At 48.4% G+C, this 12,887-nt stretch overlaps 1 protein-coding gene across 1 annotated transcript; it reads left to right on the forward strand.

The window, feature by feature from the left end:
• The first annotated feature begins 9,949 nt into the window (after window positions 1-9,949).
• LOC109773444 (uncharacterized) lies at window positions 9,950-12,113 on the forward strand. Its single transcript, XM_020332143.4, has 2 exons — window positions 9,950-10,892; window positions 11,783-12,113. Exons 1-2 carry the CDS (start codon window positions 10,197-10,199, stop codon window positions 11,861-11,863), a joined length of 777 nt encoding a protein of 258 aa, XP_020187732.1. The 5' UTR covers window positions 9,950-10,196; the 3' UTR covers window positions 11,864-12,113.
• Window positions 12,114-12,887: the final 774 nt, after the last annotated feature.

Genomic DNA, 12,887 nt, shown 5'->3' on the forward strand with positions numbered 1-12,887 from the left:
TGACTCAAATATAGGTGGCTCCGTCCACCGCCCTCTCTCTTTGAGAGGTTTTGGTTCGTGGTTGATCCTTGTTGTCTTTTTCCTTCTTTTGAGCCGTGTTTGTGTTTGTGTTACCTCATGTGTACTCGTTTGTGTGTCCGGTTGCTTGAAGATTGCATTGCAAAGGCCGTGTTTTTCTATTTTTGATGAAACGTGCACTTTCTTGGGTTTGCGGTACTAACGTGGCAAGCCACGGTACTACCGCTGGAGATGGGTTGCTCCTATGCTTGCACAGCTGCGCCCACAGCACGGTACTACCGCCTCCATCACGGCAGTAATTTTTTACTGCCGCTGGAGGAGCGGTACTACAGCACATCCGCCCGGGCGGTACTACCGCGATGACCCGCGGTACTACCGCGCCGTCGCGAGCGCGTGGGGGTTAAGAGCGGGCAGGGGGTTCCAACTCCCCCATACCCATTCATCTCTTCCCCTCACTTCGTCTCTCTCTCCTGCCCAAGAGCGGCGCCGGAGGACCTTGCTGGATCTCCGTCTCCAGCCGCTCTCCTCGCATTCGGACTGGTGGGATCGATCCCCACCTCGCCCTCTTGCCATGGAACCCGGTATCTCCCTTAGTCCCTCTCTCTTTGCCCCGTTGTTGTGCTTCTAGGTTTTGGGAGATGCATGTGTAGTTCTTGTGATTTTTTGGCTAAATCTTTGCAAGAGGAGATTGTTGGAGAGTGCTAGTGCAGTAGATATGCTATTTGGTGTGATGCAACAGTGCAGTTTTGATCAACGGTAGTATCGCTCTACTTTTACAGATGTTTCTAGATCCGTTCTTGCCGTTCTTGCGAGATGTTGTTCCGTGCGGTACTACCGCTCCTCTTGGAGCGGTACTACCGCCCGCTCGTGCGAGAACCGCCCCGTGCGGTACTACCGGTCCGCTGGAGCGGTACTACCGCCCGGCGGGCGGAAGTAAAACTTTAATTACGCTCCAGGCGTGGTACTACCATGCCAACCTAGTGCAGTACTACCGCGGCTAGAGCGGATGTAAAGTTTTACGTCCGCATCCTGGCCCGGTACTACCGTTGAGTTAAAAATTACTCTGTTTTGTCCACCCAATCTCATGTTTACTTGTTTCATTTGGGTTTGGCCTTGGTCTTTGCAATAATCCTTCTCGTTTTTCTCGTGTGTTTGTGTTGTGTGTCATAGGTGGTGGCCCCGGTTCCAATGTCCGGCACTCGAATCCCAGCCATGACACGAGCTCCAAGCGGCTTCACAACCAAGAAGCTCCTGAGGGGTCCAGTGCCCCACAACGCAAAGTCAAGACCACAGCTACCAAGACCAAGGAGCCAAATGTTGGCATGGATGAAATGCCTCAAGAGGAGTTTCTGATTCGAAGGAAGCTCAACCCCTACGTCAACCCTAGGGAGATCACAAGGGGAAATGACTTGCGTTGGACCAAGCGACAAAATCTCATCTTCCTAGATGTGATCAAGGCCAAGCGGAACACCTATGTGCCAGTTCAGTGGATTGACATGAATCATCTGAAGAAAAACCGGGCATATTTTGGTGCGACTCTGGATTTGGTGGAGTAGTTTGGCATTGAGGAGTTTCTCACGTTTCACATGGAATTTGACCCGGAGATTGTGGCTCAGTTCTTTGCTTCTGTCCATTTCCACACGGATGACAAGCGGACCATGACTTGGATGACCAATGGAAAGAGGATGACTGCTGATTGGAAGGAGTTCATGGACATGTTGCACATTCATGATGAGGGGCTAGAGGTGCCCATTGGTGTCCGCCCACATGCCAACGCCGAGTCTGCTAACAAGAACAAGCTTCAACCCTTCCTTGTTGAGAAGAAGTTACCCAATGACAAGAAGACTTATGTGCTGAACCCGTTCCTTGACATCATGCACCGGATCTTCCGCAACACTCTTTTCCCTCGCATAGGAGACAAGGACAAGGTGCATTCCTACCTCGTGGATATGATGCTCATTTGTGAGGAAGCTCGTCGCAAACAACCTGGACCACTTGATGTCTCTCATATCATGTGGTGTGAGCTTCAGTTTGCTGTGTTTCATCATAAGGTGCCCATATATGGACCTTACATGCACCTCTTGATCTCGAAGATGTGGGAGAAGCTCTTTCCGGGTGAAGAGTTTCTTGCTACCAACTGGATTCGCCATGAGCCTATCAAGCTACGCAACAAGAGCAAGTGGGCTAATGCCACGACCCGGGCTGAGGCTGCACGGATGGATGTTGATGAGGATGAGTTTGAGGAGGAGGAGGCTGAGGACAGTTCTGAGGGGTATGCTCCTCCCTCTGTTGAGCCATCTTGGGCTAAGAAGCTCAAGGCCAAGATGAAGGCTCTGTTCTGCATGCAGGCCAAGGGGCAGTACAAGTCCCACGTTGCTCAGAAAGGGAGTTGCCATCGCGACAAGAGGATCTTGAGAAAGCTCGGCGAGCAAGTGTCGAGCGGGTCAGAGAAGACCATCACTCCTGAGGCTGCCTGGATGGCGAAGCAGGGCTATCGGTAGACTGAGTCAGATGGGGAGTCCATTCCTGCTGCTGAGACAGATGAGGAGCTTGATGGGTGATCATGTCAGAGGGAGCTACCACATGTGTCATAGGTGTCCTCTGTGCCTTTTTGGTGTCTCGATGCCAAAGGGGGGAGAGAGTGTAGGATTTGCGAGTCTTATTGCTTTCGTTTCGTTGCCTTGGTTTGTTGGTTTGTGTTGGTGTGTGTGTGAGAGACCAGGAGACCTATGCTATCATATGGTGTGAGACATATGCCCTCAAGCTTATCTTATTGTCTAGTATGTTTAGTAGATTGTGAGCTTATGTTATCTTGTGCCCTTTACTTCATGCTCACTTACTTTACCTTGCCTCCATGCTTAGTTTCTCTTATATTATTGCAAGTTTTACCTTGTCTATAAAATATAGGGGGAGTGTTGATCCTAGTATGTGTGCCATGCAGTCCAAAGCATATCTATAGAGTGCACACATCTAGGGGGAGCATGTCTATATTTTATAGATGTTGGGTTGCTTATGTTCATTTTATATCCTTATGTGCAAATTCCGTATTGTCATCAATCCACCAAAAAGGGGGAGATTGTAAGGGCATATTTCTCCCTATGTGGTTTTGGTGATTGATGGCAATGCTTTTGCGGACTAATCGTGTGCATTGAGAATTTCAGATATCTCATGTCTAGGCACAAGACGATTCAGTGCCCCTCGGAGCCTATCGAAGATAGCGGTTCTCTCGTTTCTTTTCGGTGGATTTGAGTCGTAGGAAAGCCATACTATTAAGAGGGGGTCCGCTTAAGAAAGGTTAAGCTGGAATCAACACGTACACATCTGTTCCTTTGCACCACCTTTCCATCGCTTCTTTGGAGCACCATTCGTTTACCCTTGTCTCTGCGAAATGAAAGCTTCCAAATGCTTACGTGTCTGTGGCGTGCGCTAGTACTGCTCAAGGGAGCAGTAGTACCGCAGGGCCTTGCGGTAGTACCGCAGGGTCCAGCGGTAGTACAACTACTGGTGAGCGGTAATACCGCTCGCTCTGACCCTGACACTGGTGCGTGCGAAAGTAGGCGCGGAAGTAATTTTTTACTTTCGCCCCCACGCGGTAGTACCGCTCCCTGCCAGCGGTAGTACCGTGCCGGATTTTCGCACAGTCCTAAACTCAGCGGAAGTAGCCAAGGACGCAATTTATTTAGTCCGTGCCTTTCCAGCCCAGTTGAGCCCTGCCTTGCGGTAGTACCGCAAGGGCGCGCGGTAGTACCGCTCCAGCGGTTCTACCGCTCGTTGCTATACGCAACAGGGCCTCGTCTGGTCACTGCCACGCGAGCGGTAGTACCACAACATCAAGCGGTAGTACCGCAACCCCTTGCGGTAGTACTGTGAGCGTGTGTGGTAGTACCGCGTGTCGCGGGCTAAGTGGGTGGGTAACGGTTGGATCTTTTCCCCCACTATATAAAGGGGGTCTTCTTCCCCAAGAAGACTACCTCTTCCCTCCCCAAGCTCCATTGTTGCTCAAAGCTCCATTTTCATCCGATCTCTCTCCCTAGCCAATCAAACTTGTTGATTTTCTAGGGATTGGTCGAGAAGGCCCCGATCTACACTTCCACCAAGAGAAATTTGATCCCCCCCCCACTAATCCCTTGCGGATCTTGTTACTCTTGGGTGTTTGAGCACCCTAGACGGTTGAGGTCACCGTGGATCCATATTCCATTGTGGTGAAGCTTCGAGGTGTCGTTGGGAGCCTCCTATTATGTTGCGGAGATTGCCCCAACCTTGTTTGTAAAGGTTCGGTCGCCGCCTCCAAGGGCACCAATAGTGGAATCACGGCATCTCGCGTTGTGTGAGGGCATGAGGAGAATACGGTGGCCCTAGTGGCTTCTTGGGGAGCATTGTGCTTCCTCTCAAAGGGAAGGAACTTTGGTAACACACCCTCGTCTCCACCGGCTCCACTCTTGGTTATCTCTTACCTTTACTTGTGCAAGCTTATATTGTGTTGTATCCCTTGCTTGCTTGTGTGTTTGTTGTTGTTGCATCATATAGGTTGCTCACCTAGTTGGATATCTAGACAACCTACTTCGATGCAAAGTTTAATTTGGTAAAGGAAAGCTAAAAATTTGGTAAAGACTCTTCATTTCTATTTTAGTGATTCGAGATCACATTGAGTCCATAGGAAAGCCAATACTATTAAAAGGGGATGAGGTGTTGCTTAATGGTCTACTTGCTCAAAGTGCTTAGTGATATGCTCCAAAGCCCTCAACCACTTTCTCAATTCCAAATATATGTCCAAAACCTAAAGTCAAACTCGGCCCCACCGATTTGATTTATCCGGCGCCACCGAGTTCACTTGACATAGCCATAGCCAGAAACCCTAATCAGTTCGATCTCACCGATGGGATCTCGGTGCCACCGAGATGGGCTTGAAAACTCTCTGTTGCCTGTTGCAATTATTTCGGTCTCACCGAGATATGCAGTCGATCCCATCGAGTTTGCTTGAACAACTTTCTGTTTGTTTATTACCAAAATCTGTCTCACCAAGTTTGTGTAATCGGTCAAACCGAGATGAGGTTTTACCATAACCCTAGCACGTCGGTCCCACCGAGTTGATCATATCGGTCCCACCGAAAATCCTAACGTTCACATTTCGAACTAAGTCGGTCTCACCGAGTTCATCTATTCGGTCTGACCGAGTTGGCTCTTTTGTGTGTAACGGTTAGATTTTGTGTGGGGGCTATATATACCCCTCCACCCTCCTCTCCATAAGTGAGAGAGCCATCAGAACGTGCCTACACTTCCACTACTCATTTTCTGAGAGAGAACCACCTACTCATGTGTTGAGACCAAGACATTCCAATCCAACCACAAGAATCTTGATCTCTAGCCTTCCCCAAGTTGCTTTCCACTCAAATCATCTTTCCACCATAGCCAAATCTGTGAGAGAGAGTTGAGTGTTGGGAAGACTATCATTTGAAGCACAAGAGCAAGGAGTTCATCATCAACACACCATCTATTACCTTTTGGAGAGTGGTGTCTCCTAGATTGGTTAGGTGTCACTTGGGAGCCTCCGTCAAGATTGTGGAGTTGAACCAAGGAGTTTGTAAGGGCAAGGAGATCGCCTACTTCGTGAAGATCTACCCAAGTGAGGCAAGTCCTTCGTGGGCGATGGCCATGGTGGGATAGACAAGATTGCTTCTTCGTGGACCCTTCGTGGGTGGAGCCCTCCGTGGACTCGCGCAACCGTTACCCTTCGTGGGTTGAAGTCTCCACCAACGTGGATGTACGATAGCACCACCTATCGGAACCACGCCAAAAATCTCCGTGTCTCCTATTGCGTTTGCACATTCCAATCTCATCCCTTTACTTTCTTGCAATTTGCATGCTTTACTTTCCGCTGCTCATATACTCTTGCCATGCTTGCTTGAAATGTATTGTGAATATTTAAACTTGTGCTAAAACTCCACCTTAACTTGAAGAACTTAAAAACTGCTACTTTTCTTTGTTGAGGGTCTAATCACCCCCCCCCCTCCTCTAGACACCTCTTCTCGATCCTTTCAAGAACCCTAGCCTCCGGAATGATTCAAAAGGGGGAGCCATCTTCACCACCATGCGCAAGGGCACGTCAACATCATCACCATTGTCATTAACATCATCACCACTGTTATCATCATCATCATCCGCATCCATATAATCGCAACCTCACGAACCCTAGTGGATCGTCTTATGTGTTACATGTGGGAGCCATTCATGTTTACCATTACCATCCTCATGATGTTCGTTGTCTCCATGTGTGAGTACACCCCTAGTTCTCAGGGATATGGATGAACCTTGGTGTGTATAGGATCTGAAACGTTATATTGGACATGACATCCTCTGTTGATTGCTTAGTTTAATAAACCTCGTGAATGTTATGAAGGGACCCCACTCAACATTACCACTGAAAAGCCACGAAGTGTATCACTTCCGTTGTGAAGGTAATTCGAAGTGACAGTAAAAGCCTTTGCTTCTAGCCTTTATTATTGATAGGGGATTTACGGAGAACCCTTAGAGAGGCCGGATCCACGGGGTAACCTTTAATTACCTTAGTCATAACGTGCAAGGGAGACTATAGTGGTGGCGTCCATGGCACGAAGTCTACATAGAGTAAAACGTGTACTGTACCCGGCTTCGCCAACATAATCATCAAGAGTGGCTCTTCCAGACCATACAATGCAGATGCATAAGTTACACTAGAAATATACCAATACGGATTCCGAACTCCCCGAGAATGCTTTACTCCTCTGTCATTTCCACTTGTCACTTATTCTGCTGTTTTCTGTTTACTTTTATGCTATTTACCTTCAGTTCGCTCTGCATCGAAATCACTATTTACTTCCGCCCTCAATTTGTCCGTAGTCTACAATTACTGGTAGACACAAATTGACAACTCACTACAAGAGGCAACGCTTAATTCCCGTGCTTCATGTGGGACCGATACTATTACTTTGAAAAGGCTACAACTAAACCATGTGCACTTTCAGGCCATCAGTCGGCTGCCCCAACCATCGCCGCCTGCCGCGTCCAGCCCGCCGCCGACGTCTTCAAGGTGGTTGACCAAATTTCTCACCGGAATTTTGTATTCAGTGAACAAATTTGAAGTTCGTCAACGATGTTCATTGTTCCGAGAGGTAGGCTTGCAATATCGGACATCGGACACAAATCAACATAGGAATACGCAACAAGTTCATCAGTAGATTTGGCCTAAGTCAAACTTGTTTAAGTCTGACCAAGTCCTTTTTTTGCTAAAATCAGTAATATGAAACACACATTACAAAGATATATTTTATATAAAGTATCCAACGAAACAATTTTGGTGTCATAACTATCAATCCAAGCATCATCAAAGAGTTTGCCAGTCGGAATATTATAGTGACCAAGATGGTTCTCCATTATTTCCGTAACTATCAAAATCACCCATAGAGAATTCTTCATCTATATTGTTTTTTCTAAACATTTTTTCTGCTCTATACTGCACAACTATACCTTTTTGCGAGAAAGGTTCAGATTTATTATAAAAGTTCACTGGAAGTACGAAGCACCTCCAACATAATGAAAAATATTTCTAAATTTTGAGACCATTGAACGACCACTACCACCACCAGAACGAGCTGCCGACGCTCCACTGTCCCCACTACCCTACCGGAGCCGGCTTGACCTTGTGATGATAGCTGAGAAGTCTTCGTGCACGTGCCCATGAGGACCAGCGCTATGTAGTCGCAGTCGTCAGCGTTGAACCCTTGAATATAATATCTGAACCACCTGATATCAAATCTTGTCACACAACAAGAAACTCTGACCTTGCCGCCCTAAGGAAACAGCAGGAATCTATGCTGGACCTCCATCTACTACGCCTAGATGAACAAACTCAAGAAGAATTGGAGCATGGAAGACAAACTCAAAGAATAAGCGTCGCTATCTCCCTAAACGCCGCACCTGCGAGGGCTAAAAAAACTCAAATCTAAACTAATAACTGGAACGAAGGCACCGGGATTCCCTTCCCCACAACCGGCTATTGGAGCGGCAGGCACAGGAGAGGAGAACCTAAGGACTCAATAACAAAGTCTTGAGAGGAGAGTTTGCCCTAGCCAAGAAATAGGGGAGGAAACACCAAAGACTCCACACATGGTCCAGACACTGATTGATTTTTAGTCCCACGCTATACAAGCAAACCCTGAAGTGCCCATTATTATTATTGATAAAAAGAACTTAAAAGAAGAAACCTGCAGATGATGTTGCACATGTCTGCCACACAGAGAAAGCAATAATGAGAGAAATACAAATCTCTACTTCTATAAAAGACTCAGTTGGTGATGATGGTGTGTCTGCCATCCGTCATTTCTGACCATTAGATCTGCATCTAACGACTGTGAAGTAAGTTGTGGTCTTTTTGCAACAATAGCCCACTTCTCTGCTCCAATTTGCAGAAAACCCCTTAGTATCTTGAAACCAACCACATCCCTCTCTCACCTCATCAATACATCCCCAAGAATATATTTTGAGTGAAACATAATATTTTTTTAGTGATATATCATATATGTATATCAAAACTAGAGTGTTTTCTTTCAGATTTATGTATATTTTTAGTGCGCTCAAGTTTGTGAACAAGTACTATTCTATTTTGGATCCGTTGCAAGCGCATGGGCTCATTGCTAGTAAGAGAAAAGCATGTTTAAGTCTTTTGTCCGTACACTTGTCTGAATTTTCCCGTCAATTCTCGTTACAAAAGGAAGGCAGAAAACGATAGACAAATATACAATTTTCTAACATTTGAAGTCACTAATGAGATGCTTACAGTCCATTAACTTATATGTAGATTTGTTTTTCATTAGAGCTTACTACATAGTTACCAGTCTATTAGCCCATATAGTGGTAGCATATCTCAGCAATAACCGTAAATTTGGCAAGTACTCCCTCCGTCCTAAAATGTAAAATCATTTTTAATATTATTTTTTTACAAAAATACCAAATCCATTATAAAGATTCACCAGAAGTACAAAGCACACCAAACATAATAAAAATTACATCGAGATCCATGGACAACCGAGCGACCATTGCCACCGCAAGAACGAGCCGCCGACGCGCCGCTGTTACCGCTCCCATACTGGAGTTGGCCTGATCTTGTCGATTACAGCCTGAAAGTCTTTGTGCACATACCCCTAAGGACCAGCATTCGAGCGCCGCAGCCGTCGCCATCGAATCCTTGAATCGATCTGAAGAACCTGACACCAAATCTCGCCGTTGCGTGCGCGCGACGAGAAACCCTAATAACCCCGCCGCTCCGAGGAGCTGGCAGAAATCTGTGCCGAAGCTCCGCCTAATCCATCCCGACGAACGAACTTGAGAAGGATCGGAGCCTGGAAGACTGATTCGAAGACGAAGCGCCGCCATCCATCTGAGCGCCGCCCTTGCGAGAACCAAAAACCTACCCTATCTAAGCCGAGGCACCAAAAATACCCCGCCACAGGCTGCCGGAACGGCAGGTGGAGGGGAGGCGAATTCACGGGCTCGCCGGTGAAGATCGAAGGAAAAAAAAAGGCTTTCCCTAGTCGCCTGGCAAGAAGTGAACATTATAATAATAAAAAGAATGCTTTTACATTGTGGGAATGATGGAGTAATTAGTGTCTGCAAGCCAAATGATTGGAAAGTTGTGCATATAACCAACACTAAATAAAAGTGTCTTAATTATAAGACAAAGAAAATATTACTTCCTCCGTTTCATAATATAAAAAACGCTTTTTACACTAGTGTAATGTTTAAAACGTTTTTATATTCTGAGATACTCCTCAGTCAAACTCGTGCAAACTCTCGTTCCCTGCCCAACTGTTTATCAAACAGGTTGTTGTAGTAATCTAAACGGTCTTATATTTCTTTCACCGAGGGACCTCGCCAAAAACGCGTCCTAATTTGTTCAAAGAATAAACACTTTCATATTTTTTTCCAAAGGAAAATCACCCTGATGGACAAAGCTACACCTACGGACGATTTAACCAGGCGTGCAGGTTTGTAGGGTCTAGGCCGCGGCCACCGCAGTCCGTCTCCTTCTCCACGCCCAATTCGTCACCTATAAAAAAGGCACCACCTCCCTCCCGTGGCCGCCCTCTCTATTTCCGCGGAACGGCGGCGTGCGGGACTTCGTTTATTGCGCCTTTCCTTTCCCCATGGCGGAGTACGGAGAGGAGGACCTCGCCGTCGCGGCCGCCAAGATTCTGCTCAGCCTCCGGAGCAGGAATCTCGTGCGGTGGCCGGAGTGGATCGCCCGGCCGTCCGACGGTCTCCAGCGGCCAGAGGAGGAGGAGGAGGCCGAGCTGCCGCCGATCCCGGAGGGATGGCCGAAGCGGCCGCGGTCGCGGCTGCGTGCGCGGGCGGAAGGAACCGCGTGGCCGCTGTCGCTGAAGAGCCCCTTGGCGCGGCCGGGGCGCCCCGTTCTCGGCGGATCCGGCGCGTGTTCCGGCGAGGAGGAGGAGAGGGCGTGGTCTGCCCCGAAGGCGAAGCGCGTGTCTTTCACCGCGCGGAGGCCGGAGGTACCGCCGCACTACTTCTCGTGCTCGGCAGCCGGATCCGGCCCTTCCACCAGCGGCGCCGACCGCGCGCGGTCGCGGCGACGGGCGCGCCTGAGCGAGAAGGCGAGTGCCGCCAGGGCAAAGTCGAGCCCGGAGACGCCCTTCGACTTCGCCAACGCCGCCGGATCAGGAGCGTCCTCGAGCGGCGACGAAGCGGCGCGGCCGACGGCGGCGCAGGGGCCTGGCGTAGGCGGAGGGCCCTCGAGCGGCATCGAGGGGCCCGGCTCGCCGGCGAAGCGCTCGCGGACGGACCTCGCCGCCGGCGAAGCTGCGGCGGCCGCGGCTAAAGTGGAGGTGAGCTTTCTTATCCCCGTTCTCGTTTTCCAGTTCCTCGCGGCGTCTCCGTCCGGTTTCTGGACTCTATATCTCTCTCCGATCCTTTGACGGTTGCTTTTCGCGTGAATATTTTCTCCGTCGGTTATCCATCTCGCGTGTGCTGCTCACTTTTGCCCACGAAACTAACTGAAAAATGATTTTGCTGCGTTTTTACTGGAAAAAAATGATTTTGGTGCCTTTTTTTTCCTCATCGTTGATGCGTTCCCACGTGCGACGTGGTGTTCTTCGTTTGGATTTGCACGTCGACATGCAAAAAAAAACAAATTAATCTCCACGCGCCCGGTCCTCCTTTTTTTTCCTTTTTTTCTTCTTCCCAGTCCCAGAGAATAAATCTCTGGGTAATTCGTACGAGTACTAGTGGTAGATATTTTTTTTGTTTCGTTCTGACTTGCTTTGCAAGACAAGTACCTTTCCCTGGCTCTGCTTGCTGTAGGGGTTGTTGCAGACTCATCGGATGCCTGCCGGCCGGCAAGGGCTCGTGGGCCGCGGCTGGCGGTATCGTGCCGCCGGGCCCACCATGGCTGCCAGTCCTTTCGTTCATTTTTTTACTTACTCCAATCAAGATCAACTCTACTAGTAACTGTCTATATTGTAAAAAAAAAACAAATCCACTAGTAGTAACTGTTTCCTGTCAAAAAAAAAAAATCTACCAGTAAGCTTATTTTGTTGCCACTAGAGTGGCAGCTGCAGCTGGCTCGATTCCGTCTTGTTTGCTGTCATCCTATATTTGAACCAGCAGTGCCTTTTCTTTTTAATTAAATTCCCCGTTGCGTGCATCTTGGGCCAGTTGAGTTTTGCAATGTTGTTGCTTCATGGAGCTAAAAACCGTTTTGGCTGATGCTGTGCAGGAGCAGAAGATCAAGGAGGATTACCGGGACGAGAAGGGCCACCTGCTGTTCGACCTCAACGAAGCTTGGGGTGGCAACTAAAAGTAGCAGGCGATCGAGCAGAGGATTTTGCTAGCTAGCAGTAGTTCCTATTTCGTCTGCTCTCATGTGTACATATAATTGGCTTAGACAAAGGGGGATTAGTGAGTGAGTACACTCGTCAGCACTACTAGATTTGTCAGGTTAGTTTAATCAGTCTGCTCTGTTCGCCTCTGCTGTGCTGTGCTATATGCACTGGATATTGTTTGTCATTCAGAAAGTCCATCAAGAAAAATATGATGCACATTATATATATTGCAGCGCACAACAAAACACAACACTGATGTATGTGGAATTGCGGATGATTTTGCGAGTTGGATATGTCTCCGATAATCGTCCATGAATGATTTTAGCAATCTAAAGTCAAAGTACACATGACTGTTTAGAAAAGAAAAAGGCAGGTGATAGGCGCCGGTCGACCGGCCATCGACCCAAATTGGGCCGGTAAGCCCGCAGCCATCCGATTTAGATGATGCTAATCGTCAGATGCACTCTGTCTTCGGCAGAACGCATTCGCAAGAAAGATTCCCCGCATCTCGCCGCTCCTTTCGTCTCGCTGGCCGCACAAGGTTTCCCGTCGCCGCCCTCATCGGCCGTCTCCCTCGCGGATGGTCGCCCTCGCCGGCCGGCCTTATCGTCGGATGCAACATTAAATGGCACGGCAACGTCGCTCGCAGCCTAAAACGGGAGGTAGCAAAAACCTATGCTGGTTCCAGCAAAAGAAACACGCGGTGCAAGCAAAAAATTGGGACATCGATTCTAGCAAAAAGCATAACATGTGAGAGCCAAAAAAAATGAGACGCCGGTTCCAGCAAAAACACAACACGGTGGAAGCAAAATGAGACGCCAGTTCCAGCAAAACCAAGACGGTGGTAGAAAAAATTTGGGTAGTTCCAGCAAAATACGAAGACAGTAGTAGCAAAAATTAAGGTTGTTTGCAGCAAAAACAGAAACTGGCTCCAGCGTGTGGCCGTCGCGGATACAGCACCTCCGTCGGTCATGGTCACCACCGCCGGGTCGTGGTCAC

This window comes from Aegilops tauschii, chromosome 5 (genome assembly GCF_002575655.3).
Source record: "Aegilops tauschii subsp. strangulata cultivar AL8/78 chromosome 5, Aet v6.0, whole genome shotgun sequence".
Lineage (NCBI taxonomy): Eukaryota > Viridiplantae > Streptophyta > Magnoliopsida > Poales > Poaceae > Aegilops > Aegilops tauschii.

What these genes read in the sequence shown, in the direction of transcription:
- LOC109773444 (XM_020332143.4), top strand. Translation starts at nt 10,197, where the DNA reads ATGGCGGAGTACGGAGAGGAGGACCTCGCCGTCGCGGCCGCCAAGATT. An exon ending in CGGCCGCGGCTAAAGTGGAG is followed by an intron (nt 10,893 to 11,782) that starts GTGAGCTTTCTT and finishes GATGCTGTGCAG; the next exon opens with GAGCAGAAGATCAAGGAGGA.